General features: G+C 36.7%; 1 protein-coding gene across 1 annotated transcript in view; it reads right to left on the bottom strand.

Moving 5' to 3' along the window:
- Positions 1 to 26221, bottom strand: part of GALNT17 (polypeptide N-acetylgalactosaminyltransferase 17) — a 431961-nt gene that overhangs the window by 112978 nt on the left and 292762 nt on the right. The window contains exon 6 of the mRNA XM_075195011.1: positions 2336 to 2453. Coding sequence (XP_075051112.1) covers positions 2336 to 2453 — 118 coding nt within the window. The remainder of the gene's footprint in view (positions 1 to 2335; positions 2454 to 26221) is intronic.

Raw genomic sequence — 26221 nt, 5'->3', positions numbered from 1 at the left:
TATTGTTTAAATATCTGGTATCCTTATATATACACATACTCGGATTTCACTTTATTAGGTTCACCTTTTATTAATGGGTAGGACTAATTGACCGTGGATTAAACAGGTGCTGGAAAAATTCCTTTGAGATTCTGATCCATGTTGACATGACAGCATAACACAGTTGCTGCAGATTTGTCAGTTGCACATTCATACCGCAAATCCCCCATTCCACCGCATAAAGGTGCTCTATTGGATTGAGACCTGGTGGCTGGGGATGCCACTGGAATATACTGAACTCATTGTCATATTCATGGACCCATCTTGAGATGACATGTGCTTTGTGCTATTATCCTGCTGGAAATTGCCATTGGAAGATCGGTATACTGTAGTCATAAAAGGATGTACATGGTCAGCAATAATACTCAGATGGGCTGTGGCATTTAAACAAAGCACAATTGGTATTAAGGGACCAACCACCTGCACAGTTGGCAAAAGGCTGGTTTGATCCATGTGTTCATGTTGTTTACATGAACCCACAGCAGAAATTCAGATTTGTCAGACCAGGCAATGTTTTTTAAATCTTCAACTGTCCAGTTTTGACTAAGTTTCATGTTCTTTGCAGACAGGAGTGATCTCCTGTGTTATCTGGTATCAAGACATTAGCAACAGATCCTTTAAGTCCTGTAAGTTGCGAAGTGAGCCATCCATGGCTCAGAATTATTTTTCCAACCCATTGTACAGATGCTCGATCGGATTGGGATATGGGTAAACTGAAGGCCAAGTGAACAACTTGAACTCTTTGTCATGTTCCTCAATCTATTCCTGAGCAAATTTTGCAGTGTGGCAGGGCGAATACTCCTTCTAAAAGAGACCGCTGCCATCAGGGAATAGCATTTCCATGAAGGGGTGTACTTGGTCTGCAACAATGTTTAAGTAGGTGGTATGTGTAAAAGTATCATCCACATGAATGCCAGGACCCAAGGTTTCCCAGAAGAACATTGTCCAGAGCATCACATTGCCTTGGCCGGCTTGTCTTCTTCCCCTAGTGCATCCTGGTGCCATCTCTTCCCCAGATGAATGATGCACATGCACCCGGCCGTGCACACAATGTCAAAAAAATTTGATTCATCAGACCAAACCACCTCTTCCATTGCTCCATGGTTTTTTCTAGCACTCACATGCCCATTATAGGAAATTTTAGGCAGTGGACAGGAGTCAACATTGACACTCTGACTGGTCTGTAGCTACAGAATCCCATACGCAGCATGCAGCGATGCAATGTGTTCTGACACCTTTCTATCATAGCCAGAATTAAACTTTTCAGCAATTTGTGCTACAGTAGCTCTTCTGTGGGATTGGGCTAGCCTTCGCACTATGCGCACCAATGAGTCTTGGGCACCCATGACCCTGTTGCCGATTATTTGCATACCAAGAACAGCCCATAAGATCTGCCATTTTGAAGATGCTCTGACCCAGTTGTCTAGCCATCACTATTTGGCCTTTGTCACAGTTGATCACATCCTTACTTTTGCCAATTTTTTCTGCTTCCAACACATCAACATCAGGAACTGACTGTTCACTTGCCGCCTAACATATTCCGCCGCAGGAGCCATTGTAACTGGATAATCAATGCTTTTCAATTTACTTGTCAGAGGTTTTAAAGTTGTGGCTGATTGGTGTGTATATATATATATATATATATATATATATATATAGGTGAGTGTGTGTTAATCTGTTAAAATAACCAATAAAATATTGCATTGCCTGCCTGTCAGATAAAATGGCAACAAAATTTCTCAAAGTTTAAAGTCACAGCTTTATCATATCATCATAGAAGACCTTTAAAAATACTAAACAATGTAGCCATTAAGATTTGCACAAGCTAAAAAATATTCAAACTGACTGACACATAGTTAAATATATTCATCTTGCACAAATTTAGCTAAATAATTTTAGTATAGTTAAAGTTTGAGATCTTTTTTGCAAATTTTGGAAGTTTAGAACCAGTCTGAGAACCACTTTGAAATGATTTTGTGCATCTTATATACAGAGTATAGAAAAGTTGGGCACTCTTGCTCAAATTACATATATCATTGATATGTCAAAGATAAAAGAATTAAACAAAACATTTGTATGGTGCAAACATTACTTATTTCTGCACATTTTAATGCACAATCACTAGCTGAATGGAACAGAATAAAAAAGCAAATAAATCAGTAAATGTAACATGTGCAATAGTTTATAGAGATATACAATATCAGGAGTAAATTAGTTTAGGTAGACTGAATTTGGTTTGATAACTGAGGTATAATGTTATAATATAGCTTTGAGGCTAAATAATATTTCCACAAACCTTTATACCGAGTTCAATGTTTTCTCCCCCATATACATCCATTCCTGGATCCAGAAGACCAATCTCCCCAAAGAACTGCCTGTTCACAACAAAAGAGCAGCCGATCATGGCAGGTGTTCTAAGTAAAAGAAAACAGAATAAGCTACATTAACAGCAGCAGTATAAAAATTATTTGACATGTGGTCCATATATTGAAGTTTAACTTAACTGATGCTTTCAAGAAATGGCTAACATATTTAAATCATTACAAAATATTTCAGAAATATATACAATATTGTGTAGTATTCTGTTATAATGTTAGTGATATTCCCCAATTTGTTTAATTTAATTAATTTGAAATTGTCTGCAAATCCTGCTGGACTATGGATCAAGCAAAGTAGTTTGTACATTGTAAACTACTAATAGAATAGGAATATAATACATGCAGGGGCTCACCTAGAAGCAAACAAAAGCATTTATAACCTGCAAAGGGAAGAGACGTCCATAATAAAAGTGTATTTACTGCATATGTCTGTCTGACGTATCTCACAATCAATCCAGTTTACAAACAGTAGCATTTGTGCCAGGCTTAAAAAGTGTTTATGCATACTATCTCTATGCTATCTCTACTAGGGTGGAGATCTCTACTCTAGTGTAGAAATAACATAGAGATGTGACATAGTTTTAGTACAATTGGAAGTTAATGCTAAACCTTCATTACCCTATTTGTAAAGAATATAATATAATGAAGTGTTATATACACAAGAGAGTATAGTGTCTTGAAAGTGTTAGTAATAAATGTAAAAGTCACATTTTCAATATAAGATATAATTAAATACAAATACAAATTAAATCAAATACGAGCATCTGTTGATTTGCCCTATAACAATCAAATGGGAACCTTATTTCCTGCAGTAGTTCAAATGGAAATGCCAGTTAAGCTAGCAATAGCCAATCAGAAGCAGCTAGATATTGATGATGGTAGTCACCATTATCATCACATTCCAGGAGTGCTCCAGCTCCTGTAAGAGATATACCTCCTTAAACTTGTATCTGTGGATGCGTCCACATCTATTTGTGTCGAAATTACTTAAACTACACCCAGTCTACACTTGCCTGCCCCTGTTACGCCCCACTCCAGTTGTGAGGAGACGTAAGTCAACAATGCACTATACAAATGTATTCTTACACATTTTTGGTGTGCATGTGCAGTACAGAAATGCATATCTTATGCAAAAACAACAGATGTATGCCCACTTCTAAAGGCGCCCATAATGTTACTTAAAGATTGCCATTATGTAATTAATACAGTTAAATATCATTCTGGCAATTTTATAGCCATGTCTCCTTTACAAGTTTGATTATTTGTCAGTCAAATATTTGTCTTAAACTTAACTTTACTTATCAATATCAGACAACATAGATCTGCTTAACTGTACAGTGGAGTGTGTGATCTGATAAAAACTGACATTCATTGAAGAAAACTGATAAATAACTGAAAACTTCCTCATAAGTCCCTACTTGCTACCTTTTTACATATCCCTCCAGAAGGGTGTCTACCTTGTTTAATAGCAACTATTTTATCAGTTATTATTACATCTATTTTGCATGGATCTATTATCACTGCCTGGCACAGGAAGCCCAAATCAGTTATTACAGGCATCTATTAAGGTATTGTACTCTGTATGGAAAGCTTTAGTAATGTCACACAGAGGTATTACAGGTATGTCCTATTACAAATGCAGTAGTGTAAATGCCAGCAATATGAATGTTGGATCTAAATGTCATTAAAGTTGCAATATTTCTTAGTTTTTCTCTTCAAGCTGCCATTAATGATTCACAGTTTGTCAAGTGCCATATGATAACTGCAGTCACATTACATATGATCTAGTGAGCAATGAGGTTTTCAAATACTGATATTCTCAACATTTTCATAGCACAATCACCTTCCTCTGCCATCATATGAGCATAGAGGAGCAACCTGACTGATTGGCTGTGATGCAGAGACCAGGTTACACTTTCCTCATGAACGAGCTTGAAGCTGAAATGCAAATGCATTCTTACTAAGAGACAAATCCATTCAGTGGCAGACATACAGTACAACACTTTACTGCAGAGCAGTTTTGCAAAGGGACATCCTGGAAATATCAGTTGTGTGTTATAAAGATAAAAAAATTGCTATTTTAAAAAAGTTCATGTGGGATTGCAACTTTAACATAAAAAAATGCCACAAATGTGTAATAAAGGGTCGTTAACAAAGCCCCCTGGCCTGTGAAGTCTACCTCTGAGTATTATCAACGATAGCCTTCACTGTGGGTCTCTTGTCTTCAAACCTTCAAGCATTCTCTGAAAATCCAGCTCTTCAGGCAAGCTCTTAATGTTCCTCAACCACCCTCATAACCTCACCAGTGTACCCTATTACCACCCTTTACACAGTTCACTCAAGACAACAACCCTCTGACCCTTTGACCCCCTGACCAACATTGTTGTGTGACTGTTTCATATAGCCCCTTAAGCACTTTTACCTTTGCATTCTGGCTGGACCAATATGCAATATGTAGGAAGTATCAAACTCCCATTGTCCTATAGATGGTAAGCTTGCATACAGGGCCCTCTCTCTCTCTGTATTACCCATAATTGTTTTATAACTGTGTTTGTTCCCAATTGTGAAGTGATATGGAATTTGCTGGCACTATATAAAGAAATGTTGATAATGTTGATGATTGCAGACAAAAAGTTTACAGTCCAATGAGCCCTCCATGCTTTATAGGAAGCTTACCTTTATTTATGATATACTTTTGGATTGCAAAAAAAATGTAGCTCTGGATAAAAAAAAATTCTAGTCCCTAGAGACTATGGGGTATATTTACTAAACTGCAGGTTTGAAAAAGTGGAGATGTTACCAAGAGCAACCAATCAGACTCTAGCTGTCATTTTGTAGAATATACTAAATAAATGATAACTAGATTCTGATTGGATGCTGTAGGCAACATCTCCACTTTTTCAAACCTGCAGTTTAGTAAATATACCCCTATGTCTATGCCTAAAAATGTTGTCAAATATTATTTAATTTTTTAACACTCCACTTCAAGTAAATGTACATGTTTGTCTAATGTTAAAATAAAACTTGTTTTTTTTAAAAAAGTGTAGACATAGCATGAAAATAAATATTATTTTCTGAAAAGCCCTGATTATCAAATTGTGGAGATAATCTTCAGAATAGTGTATAAAACATTAATAATTATAAAATTTAATTTTTTATGATATTGATATGACTTTTAATTGAGTTTCATTTCCCTCCAAAATGCTTCCACATTTTTAAACAATGCCAATTTTAATTACCCCAAAGTGTTTTGTTTCTAACATCTTGTTTTTTAATTTCCCCAATGTTTTTTGTTTATAACATCTTGTTTTTTAAAACCATAATTTTTAAGTATAAAAAATATTCTGACTTGTATAAATTCAACAGTTTTCTTAGTTATCTTTCTTTCTTCTTTTTGTTAAAAGGAAAATGTGATGGAGTAAAAAAAATATTGTTTTACCCTCCTTTTTTTTGCAACTGAAATATCTTTCTATTGCATTTTAAACTATAATTTAAAGATTATAGTTTTATTGTTTAAATTTGAATTATTTCAAAAATTTCTGATATAAAAGATTTAACTGATAGGTACAAATTTTTATCACTTTCCTATATTTATGAAATGCAAAAAGGAATGGACCTGCAATACTTCCTTATGTGAGCAAGTGGGCACATATAATGCATTTCAAGGTACATGCACAAGGTCCTTGGAAACACACCTGTAAAATCAATCTGCACTTACATTGCAGGTTGCCACAGAGGCAAAACTACCATTAGTGTGACAGGTGCCATGCACTGGGCCCCATGAAGATAATAGGGCCCGCTGCATGGCAGATGCAGAGGGTCGGTTGGGGATCCTGGTCCCCTCCTTCCCCCCTCCCTGTACCACGGCCTACAAGTCGCTAGTTCAGCCTCTGCTTTGGCAAGTACCATCAAAGTTCATCTCTATACTAATTTAGGGATAGCAACTTTGTTAATTTTAACTTTGACATGTTTCTACTAAAATATTGCCTGGTTTATCCTCTATAAAGTGTTAAATTAATCATAAAAGTGAGGGGGCATTGTCTTCAGTACAGGTGTCACATTTGTTTATTTTTTTAATACATTTGGCTGAAGTGTGCTTAGAAATACACCTGCAGATGTGCTGCTGGAATGGGCAAAATGCAAAAGTATTGAAAGTATGTAAAGTAGTTAGTTGAAAGAGAAATGGAGACCTACTAAGATCCCAGTGGATTCATGTCCTTTTGCAGGTAGAGAAAGGGCGTGAGACGTCCCACAAAGCAGGAAGACCACTGTAAATATACCCTTTCCATTTATTTATCTCATGTAAATAATAGTGCCTTGCAAAGATAAAGCTAGTGCTTGAATATTGGTGTAAAGCTAGGTATGCCCATGCACCTAATCCATACATGACAAGGAATACACTTGATCTGCCCAACTCCTTCAAGTTGACAATGTAAAATTTTGTATCCAGCTGACACGACTATTTTGGCCCAAAGATCCATGCTGGAATAACACTTTAGGACTGGACTTTTGTATGGTCACAAATAAAAGTATTATTAATATATTAACATACTTTATTATACCCCCACCCATGGTAAATTTAAGCAATTGAAGCTATTTTCCCTCAATAAGATTAAAAAATATTTAGCAAAATGGTAGCATAATCATATTCTGAACACTAGATTATATAGATATAATGTGTATATTTATATATATAGATGGTAGTATTATATGTGTATATGTACAGTATGTCCGAACACGAATCAGGCCCAATATGAATAACTAAGTTGCCAGTTCATAAATTAGTGGAGACTATCTCACCAGCTTGGTATGGAGACAATAATTAATTAAAAAGGTATATCAATGACTGATGCTTGATAGTTCCCAATATGAAGAAGTATGATGCGTTTCCCTGTTATGCATCCCATTCTTTTTCAATTTAATATTTGCAAAACAAGCATTGTTACAAAATATTTATTTTCTAATCCTTTTAACTCAAAAAGTAATACAATGGGGAAATAAATATCACAACACATATTCAATGCAATCTTCACTTTTTTCCCTTTGGACACAATGAAAGTGAAACATATTTGAAATCCCTTAAGGAATTTGTGAAGTCTTCAATCAAAGAACCATTGAAAAACCCTTTTTATACACTCATCATACTTTATAATCACTTAATTACTTTTTCATTTAAAAAGGAAAAGGGCACAATTTAAAATACTGGAACTTTTAAAAGTATGCCTTGAGTAATTACTGAGATACTTTATCACTATATTAACCTCAGATGCCCTTCTCTCTCAGCTTTATAATTTCTATTAATTTGTACCAAGATAAGGTAATTGAAGCAATTACGCTCAACTGCTGATATTTTCATGGTGAGATTAGAAATGACAAAGGTATAAGACCCACACAATAGAGTTGCATGTACTCCATTTAACATTCACATCAATATATTTTACATTCACGTTAATATATATTTTACAAAGATCTATAGTTCTTATTGTTTCCCACCAGTTATGTATCTTTCAACATATATACCAATGATGCTGACGCAAATCAGCTCTGCTTTAGATTCTATAGTACTTTGTATTTGCTTTACTATACTTTGAGAGACGTAAATGGATGTTTCTTATTCATTAGGCTGCAAGAAATTAAATTAAAATAGGTTTGTAAAAATAGGTTTGGTGACGATGATGTACACTTGCTTCAAAATGAACACCAAAAACTCCCTTAAAAACTCAGCAATGTACCTACCAAAAAATGCGTATTTAGCATAACATCAAATAAACAAATAATCAGAAAGTACATTTTATATCAAATTACAATAAGGCCAATTTTATGTATTATTTATTATAGGAGACAGTAAACTGATCACTACTAAGAAGCAAGATTTTGTCAAAAAAATAGACACAAGGGGCCTGATTCATTAAGGATCTTAAATTACGAAACTTCTTATTTCAGTCTCCTGAACAAAACCATATTACAATGCAAGGAGTGTAAATTAGTATTCCGTTTTGCACTTAAGTTAAATACTGACTGTTTTTTTATGTAGCACACAAATACTTGATAGCTTATTTGTACACTGAAATTTAAAGTTGATATTTGTGTGCTACATGAAAAAACAGTCAGTATTTAACTTATGTGCAAAACAGAATACTAATTTGCAGCCCTTGCATTGTAACATGGTTTTGTCCAGGAGACTGAAATAAGAAGTTTCTTAAGTTAAGATCCTTAATGAATCAGGCCCAAGAACATTGAAAGGTTCATCAGGCAGTCAAAGACCACATTTGCCTTAGCTACTCCTCATTTCTTTTTGGAGGCAAGAGATAATCCAGCTGCCTTAAAGTACAATTACATGTTGCCCCAGATGGGGGCTAGTTTATTTGTTATTATCTGCTTCATAAAACAAATGCACTGTCATTGAGGTCTATTGTGTTTAGGTCTCCACAATCATTGAAGCCAAAGGTTGCTGCCCTCACTGTTTAGTAAATAACCATTTTTTCATGACTGCTTTACCTGTACTGCTATGCTCTGCTTTTTATCTATATAAAATTATCTATGCCAGACAGTTCATTGTTTTAAAGGTTCTTAAGGATAAATATGTTCAAAAACAGACCAATTCACAAAAATTTCTATGAGTGTGGCTGTTTCTATTTACATCATCACCATTTATTTATATAGCGCCACTGATTCCGCAGCACTGTACAGAGAACTCATTCACTGCCCCATTGGTGCTTACAGTCTAAATTCCCTAACATACACAGAGAGAGAGAGAAAGAGAGAGAGAGAGAGAGACTAGGGTTAATTTTTGATAGCAGACAATTAAGCTACTAGTCTGTTTTTGGAGTGTGGGAGGAAACCGGAGTACCTGGAGGAAACCCAGGCAAACACAGGGAGAACATACAAACTCCACACAGATAAGGCCATGGTCGGGAATTGAACTCATGTCCCCAGCGCTGTGAGGCAGAAGTGCTAACCACTTAGGCACTGTGCTGCCCTTTTTAGAACATTACCCGAAGAGAGGAATAGTTGGGAAGCATGCTAGAGATATGAGTCTTCAAAACTGTTCAGTCCATTTTCCCTGGGGTGTCCTCCATTTCTCTTAAAGCCCAGGCCAAATCCCAGAGTTGTATGAGAGCAGGAGAACTGTTAACAAGCCGGAATCTCTTCTTTGCGACTTGTATTGGACTTTCTGCTCACCTACACCCCCTGGATTTCAGCCTGGGCTGTAAGAGGAATGGTGAACCCCCAAGGAAAAATGACAGCATTGAGCAGACCCCGGGGATCTGGCTAGGGGGAGCTGGCTACTGAGCTCTGAGCAGAGTGTCCAGTTATAGCTAACTTTGCTGTCAGTTCTAAATAGCTGTAATAGGTGAATAGAAAAACAAATTTGGCACAAATTGAACATAATTGTCTACAGGGGTTTATTTAACTTTCAATCTTCCGTGTGAATATTGATAACAAAACCTAGAATGAGAGAGTAGCAGTGTAATCTACATAATCAAATATTATGGATTGTGGTGAAGGAGGTAAAACAAACTCATTTTGGAGAGGCAAAAATGTAATATACCATATTAAAGGAATTGTTAGAGTGGGACAATAAGGTAAAGTCAGATTCAGTTGTTGCAATTTCTACATTTGAAGATAATGTAAATCACACAACAAGGGGTAAATGTATCAAGCTGAGAGTTTTCCGGCGGGTTTGAAAAACCATCCAGGCTCTAGCTATCATTCATTTAGTACATTATACAAAATGATAGTTAGAATCTGATTGGTTGCTATAGGCAACATCTCCACTTTTCTAACCCGCCGGAGAACTCTCAGCTTGATACATTTAGCCCTAAGTGTCTTAAGCATTGGATTCCTACAAGGAAACCAGAGATGCACTTGTCACTGGCCCAATTGAAATCCAAAGTTATTATGATATACATTCCTTTCTACTGTAATATTATTAGGAGCACATACCCATTTGACAATATTGTGCCATAGAAATTTGTGGTCAGTGTAATGTTTTCTTTTTTTTTTTACTTTTGAATACAGCACATGCTTTTTTTAAATCCTAATGGGGAACTATAAGTTATATCAATAATATATTCCCACAGCCTTTGGAATTTAACACTTGCACAAATCAAGGAATGTAACAGGGTCAAAGTTAAGTCTTTGCTGCGCCTTGGTTATAACTGACTTTATGTGTAAATGCAGTGTTATAATATAAAGATACATAAATTATATTTAAAGGTTGATGTAGATAGGAATATATGATTTATTTTCAATTCAAAATACCTAATATTTAAGAATATTGGTAGATTGTATAAAGAAAGGAAAGGTCGGGTGGAAGTTGAAGAAAAGCCTCAGTCCAAAAAGTTCCCTAATGTTTCTTAAAGTTTAAATCTGAGTCTCAATGTACTTATATAAGTGGAAATGAAGATGATATGCCATTTATTTACAAAGGTAGGGTTTGATTCTTTACTTTCACAAAATCAGGAACCTGCAAATATACATGAAAGAGTTGCTATCTGTAAATAATGTAAGCTTAGAATAACGGAGTTTGCTAAAATCAACTATAATCATTGTCAATGTATATAGTGTCTCATATATTTAATAATCATGCATATAGCTAAATTGTCATTTAATCACATTATTTTTTTCAATTATCATAAATTATGCTTGGCTCTTTTTTGCTTATTATAGGAATATAATCTTTCAGTTAGGTTGTACTGAAAGCCTAAGTAATACCAGATTAATTGGCACTAGATATTGGCCCTTCCTTTTGGAACATGTTCATAAAATAAATTAGCTTCCACGCCTATAGTCTTTTCCTAAGCGCACAACCAGAGAACAATGTGGGAGGATATAAATCTTTGATTTCTCCATGAGGAGAGCATCCAATTCTTTCTACAGACAACATTCATCCTTCATTGTAAAACATATTTTAAATCTATGTTTTCATATTTCACTACAAAAAGGTATTTAACAAAGTGAATATACTGGAAGTCTCCAGAGCTAAACAAAATATTATTATTTGGGATGGGGCATATTTACTTTAAATAAATGACATACAAATTAATAATATAAATTTTATTACAATTTTAAAAGCTTGAGAAAGCGTTATCTTTTCAAAACATATTGCTCTGTCGAATCTAGACAAATACTCTTTTGTGTCTAATAAACCAATGGTGGCGACATTGAAGTAACATTTGAGAAACAGACTACAATGGTATTCTGCTCCCCCAGGTGCTAACAACTGTGTATACAAAAGCACACCATATAAGATGATCTATGAGAATCAAACAAATCCTTTTAGGGCACTCAGGGCCTGAGTCATTAAGGAGAGCAAGGCAAAAAAGGAGTAAATCTGATTCTGGACAAAACCATGTTACAATGCAAGGGGTGCAAATTAGTTTATTAATTTGCAGATAAAGAAAATGCTGCCTTATTGTCATATAGCACACAAATACTTGATAACTTTATTTTTACACTGAAATGTAAAGTTGATCTAACACATGCCCTACCCCAAATATAAATCTGTCCCCACATTTTAAATGTACCCCCCCTCCAATGCAACATAGTTTTGCCGAGGTGCAAAGTTACTTCTTTTTTAGCTTTGCTCTCCTTAATGACTCAGGCCCTGAGTGCCCTAAAAGGATTTGTTTGATTCTCATAGATCATCTTATATGATCTGCTTTTGTATACACAGTTGTTAGCACCTGGGGGAGCACAATACCCCTCAGTGTCAATCAAATAAAAATAATTAAATTGCTTTTAAATTATTTTAAAAATGCAGTAAAAATTCAATACACAATTAACCCCATATGTAAATGAATATAAGGAAAAGTAAAAAGAAACAATGAGACCGGAGACTGGTCTAATGATACATTTGATAGAACTATTGACAATTAATCACAAAGACTAAGTACATATAGAAACAGACATTAAGGGGCTTATTTAGAGGTGGAAGTGTGTCTGTTTTTCTTTTTTTTTTGTAAAATATACATAATTCCATATTGAACATGCGCACCAAAAAAGTTTATGCATATTTTCTGTACAGAGCTGCATGATATGATTGGCGATATATAAATAAAGGACAATAATAATAATTTCCATTTGGACTACGGGAGGAAAGAAGATTCCCATATAATAATGATAATTTGACTTTTGCATTTATTAATATCTATCCAGACAATATTCTCCCTTGTATATATTACACTTCATTACATTATTATATTGTTGTAACAGGCAATTCCTCTTATTATCGGCGCTATTCCAAAATAGTTAAATGTGAGCAGCAGCTGCAATTAATGGGAAATTGCCAATCTCAGACCAAAGACAAGCAAAAGAAGAAAAAAAACATTCAATTTTGTATATGTGTGTATACTGTATATAAAACTAAGGGAGGGAACCTAATCAGGGAAATTATAGTCACTGTGTTGCACTGGGTGATTGGAGCATGCACCCTGGACTTCAAGATACAATAAATTCTATCTATCTATCTATCTATCTGTTAGGAACCCCTCAAACTAGAGATGAGCGGGCTCGGATTATCGCAATCCGAGCCCACCCGAACAGTGCGGATCCGACGGCGATCCGAGCACTGTTCGGGTATTTCCGGCGGGGAGAAACACTGAAAGCGAGGCTGAGCTCCAAATCCCGCTGTCGGATTCTCGCGAGACTCGGATTTTATAAATTCCCCGCTTGCCGCCGCCATCTTCAGTCGGGCTCAGATCAGGGAAGAGGGAGGGTGGGTTTATTTAGATGCAAATGTGTCTTCAGCCTTTAACTTAAACACAAGCACCAGAGAGTCTCTACCCCCTTAACGCAAAACCTTTCTCTGCAAAAAGAAATCTAATTTCTTCACTGCTCTTTAAAATGAAGTGCACTAGTGCAGCTACTCTGTATCATTCAAGGAACACCTTCACTCCATCCAACTCTTGTTGGAAATCTAGGTGTACTTGCCTAAAATTAAGGTGCACAATGGGTCCAAAACTGATTTCACACTGCTTTGTAAACTCCACATATTCCCTATCTGCAATTGTTCCTTGAATTTCTACTTTCAGTTTTACAGTCCTTGTTGTAAAACAGAGGTTGCTGCAATTCTAATTTGTAGACATGGGGGGTTAGGGTTAGGGTTATAAAAGTTATAAAAAAAATACAAAAAAATTAAAAAAAAAGTTGTACAAAAATAATTACAAAATAAATTAAAAAAAAGTATACAAAATTAATTAAAAAAATATATAAAAAAATTCTAAAAAAAGTATAAAAAAAATTCTACTGCAATATATAAAAATACGTTCACTGTTCCTGCAGTCAAAAAATATTAGTACATTAGTACTGCTTAGCTTAGACATCCAGCTACCTCGGTGCAACATTTTGGACTAAAAACAATATTGTGAGGTGTGAGGTGTTCAGAATAGACTGGAAATTAGTGGAAATGAATGTTATTGATGTTAATAATAGTGTAGGAGTGAAAAAAATAAATATGGATTTTAGCACTTTTTCAAAAAAAAAATCAGAACCCAAAACCCTAAATCAGAACCAAAACCTTTTGTGGGGTGTTTTGGCAAAACAAATCAGAACCCAAAACCTCAAGCTAATCAGAACCCAAAACCCAAAACACCAAAAGTGGCCGGTGCACACCCCTACCTCAAACCTGTACGGCAAAACCCGGAGTCTGCTCTGAGAGTCGGGTATTCGCTGTTGCCCCTAGTGGTGGGGACAGACTTGGCTGCAGACTCACAGAGGGTCGAGAGATGCGTACCGGCTGGGGAACCCAGGAAGGCAGAATGGAGTCCAGGCAAGGGTCGAGGGCCGGGAGCAGACAGAGTATCCAAAAGACGAACCGAGGTCAGAGGTCACAGGCAAAACAGCAGCGTAAGAGTCCAGGCAGAAGGTCAGGGGGCACAGGCAATCAATCTTAGTCAGTTAACAAGGCAAGGGTCGGCAACAATAGTCAGAATCAAAACTAATCAGAGAGCAAAGGAACACAGCAGGCTTAGTATGAGCAAGTGGGAACTATAACCGGCAGGGAGGGCTATAACAAAATCAATTAAGCGCCTGTGCCCGGCTACCTAGATGCCGGGACACAGCGCTACTGACTGAGGGCCGGGGGAAATGACGTCCCGGTCGTCAGGACGCAGAGCCTGCCGGGTAAGTGAGTCGCGGCGATGCCCGGAGCCGCCGCGGCTCATGACACTATCTATCTAACTATCTATCTATCTTTATGTGTATATATATATATATATATATATATATATATATATATACATACACATACACACACACACACACACACACAGTATATGTCTTATACAAATCGTGTGTCTATAGTGTGCATCTACAAATAGCTGCTGTTCCCATTTTCAAAGGATGCAGCACATTTATGGGCTTTGACTCATTATTAGTAAAATGGGACTAACAATAGATGTGTCAAAAACCTGGAGAAATTCTTTATATTCTGGTAGGAGTCTGGGCTGGCTGAGGTCAGGGGTTGTAGTATCTGATTATATGCTAGGAATTTAAAGCTTTATTGTAAGTAGTTTCTTAATAAATGGGATTTAAAATGTTTACAAGGTATGCACTAGATCTCCTTTTTATTTTCTACTCTTCTGCATAAATTTGCAATCATTATGGAGATGTAATGAAGAAAGAAAAACACGTGAATTGATTAAAACTATTGATATGACATTTTGGAAAACAAAGCATTTCTAGATTCAAAAGTAAGTGCAACAACAATAGGGTGATGTTTGGTCTCCTATTGGAAGCAGCGAATTCAAAAGTGTTAATCCCCCAGAGTGGGGTGTAATATATAAAAAATGGACATAGTAACAAAATTTATATATTGATATATATCAGTGAAACGATATTTGAAGCACATTTGCATGATTGAAGATTTTATATATGTCATCACCATCATCATCACCATTTATTTATATAGCGCCACTGATTCTGCAGCGCTGTACAGAGAACTCATTCACATCAGTCCCTGTCCCATTGGAGCTTACAGTCTAAATTCCCTAACATGCACACACAGACAGACAGAGAGAGACTAGGGTAAATTTTTTATATCAGCCAATTAACCTACTAGTATGTTTTTGGAGTGTGGGAGGAAACCGGAGCACCCGAAGGAAACCCACGCAAACACAGGGAGAACATACAAATTCACACAGATAAGGTCATGGTCAGGAATTAAATTCATGACCCCAGCGCTGTGAGGCAAAAGTGCTAACCACTTAGCCACCGTGCTGTCCTATATATATATATATATATATATATATATATATATATTTTGGCGATTCTATCAACTTATCATTGTGTCCATGGGCTTGATCGGAACATACAGAGCTGGGTGCTGCAGTCTGTAGTCTTACGAGGAGCTGCAACACAGTGCAACACATGTCTAAGGCTCCAGGGGCGAATCCAAAGCTGTTGCCCAGACAACAGTTGACATTACCGTCAGCAGAGCTAGTAGGAAAAGTCTCTCCACCTAAATGCTTTGAATGTGACGAACCTAGGCATTTCCTTGCTGAATGTCAAATGCATCAGGAACCAATGGATTATTCACAAGCTCTGTTAGGTCACACCTTCCCTAATTACTGCACCATGTCCCACTCCATGGGGAGTCTGTTGCTGTTTTGTGTGACTATTTTTATAAACCAACATGCTGTTTTGGCCCTGATTAGTCTCCAGTTTTGTTGTTACAAAAGAGGTGACGACAATATTGCCTAACATGCAAATGCTATGCATCCACCGAGAAATATGAGCAAACTTGCCTTCCGCTTACTCTAAAATGACAAACAGTTATGGTAGTGGCTGTCATAGACCCAAAACAGTACTCTTGGGGCAAAATTTTTCCCAGCTCCAGGAGGTTCTTGCTGATCGGAACAGCTGGACCATGTCAACAACTGATACACCAGCCGAAAGTCCAACTTTAAAGGAAATTGTCCAACTCTCACTGTACTCAGTAAAAGAGACCACAGAACTGTCATTTATGGATTCTGAATACAGGTCCATGACCGTTACTCGGCCCAAGTCTCACCCGAGGAGATAAAAGGAGAAGTTGAGCAATCATTGGCCAATGACACTGTCATGGAAACTTTGGTGCCACCAGATGAATCTGAGGACTTTTCCCCAATTTCAAGGCTCATTTCATTACAAGAATTTGCTAGGGATCAGCTTAATGATAGTACCCATGAAGATGCATTTAATTCTGTTTGTGACGAAATGAGTTTGATAACCCTGTGAGCATGTCTCATTTCTCACAATGTGGATTATAGTACTTTTTATAACCCATGCTGTTTGTTCCCCAGCTCACCAGACTACAACTGCATTGTCCAATAACATGTGGCTAAGGGGCCATTGTAGTTCAGTGTACATATGTATATTGTTTATTGTATACTGATAACTTGAAGTAAGGTTGCTATTCATTGTCTTTAAAGTGAAGCCAGGGGGATTATGGGTAGGGTTGCCATGTGCCTGAGTAGGAAAACTAATTAGTGTCCATTGTTCTCACAAGGCTAGTCCAGACAGGCCATCTAACAGGGGAGGTTCTCTGAAAGGACAGCTCATCTTCACTCCCCTGTCCAACCCCCCCCCCCCTAGTCCAGCACTAACCAATGGTTAAGTAGAATAGATGCAGGGGTTTGCCCAGGGAGGGGAAAGACTGTGGAAATTAGACCTGTGATATATAAGGAACAACTCCAGGGGGGAGGGGTGTTCATGCTTGGATTTCATTCAGGAAGGTGCAAGATGGAGTTTTGAATTGTCGTTTTCTAACTCGAGTCTATATATGCAGCTGAGAGGGATCCATGAGTCATGAAGTCTGGACAGCAGGTGACTATAATTCCTTAAGTTATTGGGGTAAGGGACAGATGATGTGGTAAATCTGCCTGGCATTTATTTACGGTGTGTATATAATATTCTAGTGTTGTTTGTATGACAATAAATATACTGTTGTATTTTTATAACTGCATTTTGCCTGAGTGACCATACGAATCCTAGAAGGTACTGGGTAGCACTGGGCCAGATAAACCCGGTATCTTCACACTGTTTTTGAAGCTAATGGTGCAGTGAAAGCTGCCAGAACGGCACAAGGTATACCTTATGTTTTTGTCAAGGGTGATTTATTATATAGAGTGGGGGTTGTTCAAAAGAAATATGTTGATCAACTGTTGATAATGCTGATACACATTCCTTTAATTTTCAAAGCTGTACACATACATTTGTGAGGGTCATTTGGGAGAAGATACAAACCAGAAAAGAGTGTTACTATAGTATTACTGGCCAGATATATGTATGGCTATAAAAAGGTACTGCCTTCCAAAACTTATCCTAAACCTGATTACAGGGCCTCCTGTTCGGTGGTTCAAGTCTCCTTTGAATGCATATGTGTGGACCTGGTGGGTCCGTTGGAAAAATCGGCTAGGGAGCACCAGCATGTCTTGAGTATTCCATGCGCTATCTGGAACCCATTCCATTGGTTATTATTAAGTCAAGAACTATAGTTAAAGTAGTCAAAGAGCAGCAACTTCTTTATATGAGGGGATTCCAAAGGAAATCCTAACTGACCAGGGCACTCCTTTCATGTCAAAGTTAATGAAAGAATTAGATCAGTTATTTGGCGTAAAAGCCCTCCTCACCTCGGCCTATCACCTGCAAACGGATGGGCTGGTGGAGCACTTTAATTGTATTTTAAAACAGATGATTAGTAGGACACAATTAAGAAAAGACTGGGATGCTGTACTCCTGTTTCTAATGTTTGCCGTATAGGAAATACCACAAGCCTCAACAGGGTTTAGTCCATTTGAGCTGTAGTATGTAAAGCGCTACGGAATTTGCTGGCGCTATATAAATAAATGTTGATGATGATGATGTAACACTGTCTAGGGGCATTTTGGACATCCTCAGGTATGAGTGGGAACAACAAAAACCCAAGGAGCCAAATGTAGCTAAATTTGTTGCACAGTTATATAGGAGGATGAGACAAATAGGTCCTCTGGTCAACATAAAGATGATACCCAGGAGCATTAGAAAAGGCATTATGACATTATATTATATTGTATTTTTTAACCATTCAAAAAAAAAATTGGTCAGCTGGTTTATCCTGCTCATTTAATTTTTTTTTAATTTTTTTAGTTCTCTAGTATTCAGTATTCTTAGATTCTGCTTGAGAATATCATAAATGTAGTTAGAACAAACCGTTGCTCAACTCTAATCTTGAGTATTGCTAAATTATACTCTATTCCCAACTAAACAACAATGGCGAAGAACATTATGGGCCTGATTTAAAATTTGACATAGTTTTGTGTTCTAAATATATACTGGTTAAAATTTGTTCGCAAGATCAGTCTTACATTTGTTTTTTGAGTTGCATGTATCTCAAGATACGTCCAACTAAAAACACAGGCATTATGTGCACATCAGGCGTACAATTGCATATACTTGCACCTAACTATATCGTAGAAATGCAGTATGGCAGTTACAAATGGAAGTCGCATTACCCTATTCATGCAATAATTACTATATAATATAATGAAGTGTCATATATACAGTTTTATTAATAGATGCCAAAGTTACATTTTCAGTATATAATTTAATGAAATACAAACACTGCCACATCTGTAAGTTACCACTTTAGAAATGCAGTGGGAATCCAAATGGAAATAACAAATTAGTAATTTGAATAGACATAAATTTGCCATACTACTGTTGTGATGCTAATAAATAAAGTACTATCGAGTGGAGGGGTCAACACACAAGCAGCCAACCAGAAGCAACTTGACAGTGCTTTTGCTGTTATCATCATCATCAACATACATATTTACGCCAGTATGCAAAAAATATACACTTTTTAAGAAGCATAGGCAGAGATGTATCCAATTAGGTTGCATCTCCAGGGAGTGTGCTCAATTTAAGTGTCCAAGCCCTTACTGTGCTCAACGCTTGCCTGCCCCAGTTCTTAAGACCATAGGTCTAAGGTACACTCAAATCTAAATACAGACACAATAAAATGTTGGTTATACAGTTATATCAGTTAAAAGCAGATTTATGCAGTATTATACACACTTGTATACTCTTGTATATAGCTGGTATACATGCAGTTATGCAGATGCAAGGATCTTTGTATTGCTGCACATCAGTAAAGTAACTTATATGTGGTGGACAAGTCTCCTAAACCTATTAGGGAGCCTCTGGTCACTTACTAAAGAGTTTTGAGATACTTTACTATGTATATGGAGCACAGCTATACAGGCTGCATCCAGTCAGTATCAGGCTCTGATGGAAGTTTCGGCATGAAAAGCTGAACTTCCGGTATTGCGGTTTTGCACATGTCCAGTAGCGCATTCAGGACATTGGAGTCCTGCTCTACTTCCGACTCCACTAGACCACTAGGGAATGCCACAAAGGAGATGGAGCAAAGCGCTACATATACCAACAAAACATACAAAATTTGTAATTACCAAATTAAATATTTTGGAAAATTTAAACTCAAGTAGTTCCCTCATCTCTACACTGGTCCTTTTGAGTGAAGGTGTGTCACAAACTGAAAACTGGATGGAGCTACTTGCTGGTATTGGTGCAACTGAACGAGGAGGCGCGGAGTCTAATGCACCCCTGGTGTTCACCAGAGACCCCCGTAAGTAGGTATGGACATGGCTACAAAGGACGCGGTTTTCCAGGACAATCACCAGCGAAGAAGAGGTGAGTGAAGAATAGTCAGACAGTCTGAGTCCAGCCAATCGATATAGGAGGTGCAAATGGAGATCCAAAGAATGGTTAGGAATAGCCAAAGGTCAAACCAGAGGCGGAAATGTGTCCAAATCGCAAACCAGAAGTGGAGTCAAAAGTCAAGCCGGGTCAATAGTCAAAGGGAGCACTGATGCAGGGTACAAGGAACAGTAGAGCAAAACACAAACAGGAATGTGGGAGCCAGGAAATGCCCGGGTACTCTGGCTCCTGGTAGAAAATGACAGGTGGCCGTCCCAACACAATGAAGGAAGTGCGATGATGGTGCCTGACAAGCTGAGTGTTTCCTTTGTTTCTCATGTGGCTAATCAAGGAAATTGTATGCCTGTTTCTCTTATTTTTTTTCTGAGCAATAAGTTATTTTATTTAAAAATCTACACTGTACGTTATATATCCTGAAAATTTCTGAATGCTGAACTGACTTTTGATGTGACCTTATTTACTGAACCCATTCAGCCATTGCTGAACTATGTCATGTTCCATGATATTGCTTTTCCCTGCTTCCAGCTAATATCTTATTAGCTGCTTGAAGGGGTTACACAATTTGAGTTATCACTAGACCCATATGACACCGAGTTGTTACACTGAAGTACTTTAGGTTAAGAAACCTTGTTTTAAAGTAGTAATTATTCCTACAAAATATTAAAACAACATAAAAAGACTTGACTGTTTCTCTGTATACTTTGTCATTGGTTCCCACAGACATTTAGAGGGCTGATTCACAGTTGAACGAAAGAAATACATTTTTCCATATCTGAAAATATGCATCTACGTTTGCACATCTGTCTTTTGAGTAAAGTCCATCCTATGATGCGTGTAACTTTAAATATACGCAAGGTGCAAGGTGAATATTTTCCGGTGTAGGTGCATCATTTACTCTTCACAATTAACGTTTTCAAAGATACATGAAAACCAAAACATATCATTTGAAATAAGCATTGGTGTACTCCACTTGCATGAGATTGCCCCTGATCTGCCTCTCAACATGCAAGGGACCACAAGTTTCAGATATGTACACCTAAAAATACTTGCACAAGTTGTGCACAAGAGCAGTATGGCAAATAATGCATGACACACATACTTTTGATACTTAAATGCACCTATTCCCAGCTCTAAATCAGTCCCATAATGCCATTTTACAATTTCTTACTTGTGTGGGGATTTTTGAAAGTCTGAAATATGTCTTCATTATCTCCAAATAAAACTCTGATAGACCAGTGAGGATATATTTTTAACACCATAAGGTTATTTTGTTCATATTTTTTTCCAAACAATATAAAAATAATAAAGCAATTTTTAGTGAACTACATGATATAAAAGAAGACTGCTAACTTAAGATGGCCCTATCCAATAAGATGATTATCTATTATTTGAATAATGTGTTGGTGACAATATGCATATCATATCGATATTTTCTTAAGGCCCAGATATTTACAGGCTCTCATATGGTTTTGTATTTTAAGCAACATAATGGGGATAAATTACTATAGGTATATACAGCTCAAAAATGCATACAAATTGTACTCAATCTAGCATTCACTCTGGAATGGGTATGCAGCCCCATTGAAAGTCCTATGTGTGTGTGCAAACCATGTGCTGTAGATGCAAAGTTATTTTTAAGAACTATTTATGCTACTATGGTCCAAACTCTGTTTAATGCAACTTTCCAAGATAACAATCTTACACATTTTCATCTCCACAAACCATTTTCACTACTTGCCGCCAAAGAAGTTTAACTTCAAAAAGGTTCGCTGATTCTTCACAAAGGAAGAGCACACTTTCAAGTTTGCCAAGCCAACTGTCTAAAAGTCATTTATAAAGTGCAAAATTGCTCCACAGGGAAAAAGTAAAAGCAGTGTAAGAACAAGCCTCGGTTTTTAAAATGTTTTCCATCACCTAAAACTGCCACCTGTAATAAAGACAATGTCCATGTCCCAAAACTCTCATATTTAATATAAACTATAAAAAGGAGTGGAGGAGGGGCATAATAGAGAAGAGTGGGATCCTCTTCTAAGCATGCACTGTAAGGTCAAAAGAGCAGAGGGGGGAGCGGGAGGCTCAAAGGGTGGAGTGACCCTGCAACGCCAGGTCTCCCTCACCACCAGGCCCCATAGCCACAGCACGCACTGTACCCACTATAGTTCATTATAAATGAGGCTAAAGCAATACATATTTTAGAAAAAAATCTGAAAAATGTATTTGATTGAAAGAGGTAGAACTTACAGGCATAATTGCCTACTTTTCGTACCTGTTTTCTAAGGTATGAAAAGAAGAGATAGGTGTAACTTTATGACACAGGACCCTCTTAGCTCTCTGTCTGTCTCTATTACCCAGTATTGTTTTAATACTGTTTTCGTTCCCAATTATAAAGCGCTATATAAATAAATGTTGATGATGGCACCGTTTGTGTCATCAAGTGGGCAGGACAATATGTATGATGATGCTATTTGTATCATTATGCCCCTGCATATCTCAGTATTCACAGATGTAGGAGTGACTTGATTACATGATCCTCACCACCTCCCCACCTCCCCACCCACCTTGAAGGCATGTAAACAACCTTGCTCTCTCAGGAGTCAGAAGTATCTCCCTGATGCAGGAGTGTTCCAGGCATTCCTGGCTACTATGCAAAGAGGTTGGACTTGGATGTGAAGTTTACAGTTTTGCACAGTATGTAAAGATGATTTTCCACCTCCCAATACATTGAGGTTCCCTTCTAGCTTGTGGAACGGCACCTTGAATTGTGCTGGATTGACCATCGCGGTGCACAGGCACAAAAACCATGCCATGGCCTCAATTATATGCTTTTCTAAATATGTGGCTAGCAGAGCCATCAATTTTATGTTTATTTGTAGGAAGTGCCCATATCTGCTTATGCTTGTGGCCTACTCTAATCACCCTTGTTCAAGCTAAGTTTTGTGTGTTCCCATGAAGCTGTCAGGTTTGCTTATAAATCTGTACTGAACATAAACAGGGGCAAGCACAAAAGTATTACATCGTAAAAATATAATGATAGCTATTTTGCTTACGTTTTTACATAGATTATTAGGATATAATTGAAAATATAAGATTGCTCTTATTTACTACAATGCCATATTGCAAGAGCCTGGCTTGTTATTCTTGTTATCTCTCTTACTTTTCTAAATATATTGTTACATACTTAAAAACTACACTGATAAAACTAATTAAAGAAAGTGTCCACTATTGGTGATACACAGAGAAATAAAATTCAGTATAAACATTTCCATTATGAAGCAGGCAGCAATTCTTAATTTTTATTAGAAAAAGGTAAATCATAATAATAGGAAAGCACTTTTTGACAATCTTTATAGGAACAACTTTAAATTGAAAAAGTATTTAACATAACAATCTAATTCAGTAACAATAGTATGCATCCAGTGGTAATGTTGCAATAAAATTGCATACAACGTATGAGGACACAATTCTCTCCATTCAGTGTGTGTAATGATTTGGAAACAAATCAGTTACTAGGGCATCAGACTATTCCCAAAAAATTTTTTTGCTCTTTAATGTTGTTTCCATTGTTGCTGTAAAAGCTGAAATACTATAAAAATACTATCAATTGAAATGTGTTTCATAAATAAAATGTATAGTTTGACTGCTTTCAGGAACTTCAGTTATAAAGACAATATTTTCATCAGATGCATTTATCACCAATGACTTTAAGTACCACGGCGTGATTCATTAAGGGACGTAAACTGTGATTTTGTGCGTACAATTCATACAATTAGTCTGCACATGCCCAGAACTGGACAATACATAATAAAGAGCAGCAGCATTAAATTAATCTTCTGGCACAAAAGGAGACTTACTACAATCTACAATTTCAGGGAGGGAACAGAACTGGGAAGAGGCGTATGCCCATAGTCTATGTACAATAAGTGCGTGCCAAACTCAAGCGCACGCAGCAGAGTCCGATTAAGCTCTGGGCATCTCTCAGGTACTTGTTTTTCAGCCATATCTCTTGTTCCAGCTACAGGTCTAGTTTAAGTTCCGATTACAAGTGATGATGGCTGTGCATGCATACTATTACATCAGGAGCAACTGTAAAACTGTATGTTATGTACAATAGACATGCATAACATCCTAATAAATGTATTTCATGGCGGAAAACAAAAAAACACTTTTTTTTAATGTTTTATCGTTAATGCCTATATTATTAAGAGGTGACATTAATTGAATAATTTTTGTTTTTCCTGTGCGTTTGTATTCCACATATGTATTGGATGTCTACTAGAGCAGAGCAGACCTACACCCATATTCATCACCACACATATCTAGATCTGCTCCTTGTTGAATTTGGGTGTATGCATACCAAAATTATGTGCGTTTTATACCAAATGCACATTGCGCTCAGTATACGTCCCTAAATGAATCAGGCCCCACATGTTCATTTACTTGCTATAAGTGGCATTAAACTGATTTATCAGCTGTTAACAATTTAACACTGGGAATAATTGATGGCGCCTTACCCTTAAAAAACAAAAATTTACAATAAATATCCCTATCTGTGTGAACCACACTTTAGGCACATAAATACATCCTGAATCTTAAAGAAACATATAGCAATATGGGCCTTCAGTTTTTCAAGTTGCTAATAAATAAAAATCTCCAAAAACATATAAATGTGTATAATAAACAAAAAAATTAAAATAACCCATCCAATGTGTTAATGTCCAAATCCACTTCAGTTACACCTGTATTTAAAACAATTTCCTATGAGGTCAATGGTTTCAGGCATTGCAAAACAATTCCATTGATGTCCTAACAGTGGTTTCCCAGAATACACAGGAGTACCTCTGTTAGAGGAGACTCGCAACATTGGAAAAAAGAGGGGAAAAGAGCAGGCGTAGTACCCACTATATTTTATTAAATTAAAACATAACTTATCCCACTACTACCAAAGTGGATTAAGACATGTATGTAAACAAAGATTACACAATGTTAAGTTGTTTATGTATATGTAGGATTTTGATGGAACCTTAGGAATATTTAGGTCTCATTTATTCAGAAGCACCAAAAGGAAGTTTTTGCAAATTTGATTTGTCGCCCTTTTCATGAAGTTGCATAATTCCTTACTAACAAATAAAAAAAATACTATCAAATAAGTTAAGCTAAATGTTTAGTTATTTGTTCTGCCAGAAAAAAAAACATTTTTACCAAGCGCAAATTGAAATATTTACTTTTTGTGGTTAGCACAGCTACCTCACAGCGTTGGGGGTATAACTTAAAGTCCGACCAAGGCCATATCTGTGTGGAGTTTGTATATTCTCCCTGTGTTTCTGGGTTTACTTCTGGTGCTCCAGTTTTCTCCCACAGTCCAAAAACATACTAGTATTTTAAATGGCTGCTGAAATAAATGGACGTGTGTGTTTGCATGTGTGTGCATTTTGTGTTGATGTGTGTGTGCTTGTGTGGTTGAGAATTGCGACTGAAAGCTCCAATGGGGCAGTGCGTGATGTGAATGATTTAATATTCTGTGTACAGCATTACATAATAAGGTGACACTATATAAACAATAATCATTGAATAAATACTTTATGTATAATGTCCCAGCAGTTACATATGCCGTACGATTTAATCTAAACTATTTGTTTCCTTTTACGTCATGCCTTAAAATATTAATAACTGTGAAGTCTACTGAGTTTACAATTTGACCAATAGTTTATAAATAATATATTGATTTATTTTAGTTACTTAAAGTGAACAATCAATAAATAGAGATTATAGTCGTTAGCACACATGCTAATATTCTGCACATTGCAGTAAATTATCACAATAGTAATATACAGATGCAATGCATTATGAAGCATTATGAAAATATGTTTTGCGATGCTAGAGCAGAAGCAGGACCACTTTTTTCATATTTTAGCATAAAAAATTGATCTTATTCAAAATTCAGGGAAACTTGCTGCATTGGGTTCCCACTAATCACAGGTCAGGTTACCAGATGAGGGCGATCAAAAATAAATGTGATGGAAAGGGCCAAATACTCCAAACAGGTAAAATGTTATGTTAAAGGCAGTGTGTGGTATACCACACTAACACTTCTACTTCTCCTA

The sequence above is a fragment of the Mixophyes fleayi genome, chromosome 2 (genome assembly GCF_038048845.1).
Source record: "Mixophyes fleayi isolate aMixFle1 chromosome 2, aMixFle1.hap1, whole genome shotgun sequence".
Taxonomy (NCBI): domain Eukaryota; kingdom Metazoa; phylum Chordata; class Amphibia; order Anura; family Limnodynastidae; genus Mixophyes; species Mixophyes fleayi.
This window is presented reverse-complemented; position numbering and strand designations above follow the sequence as displayed.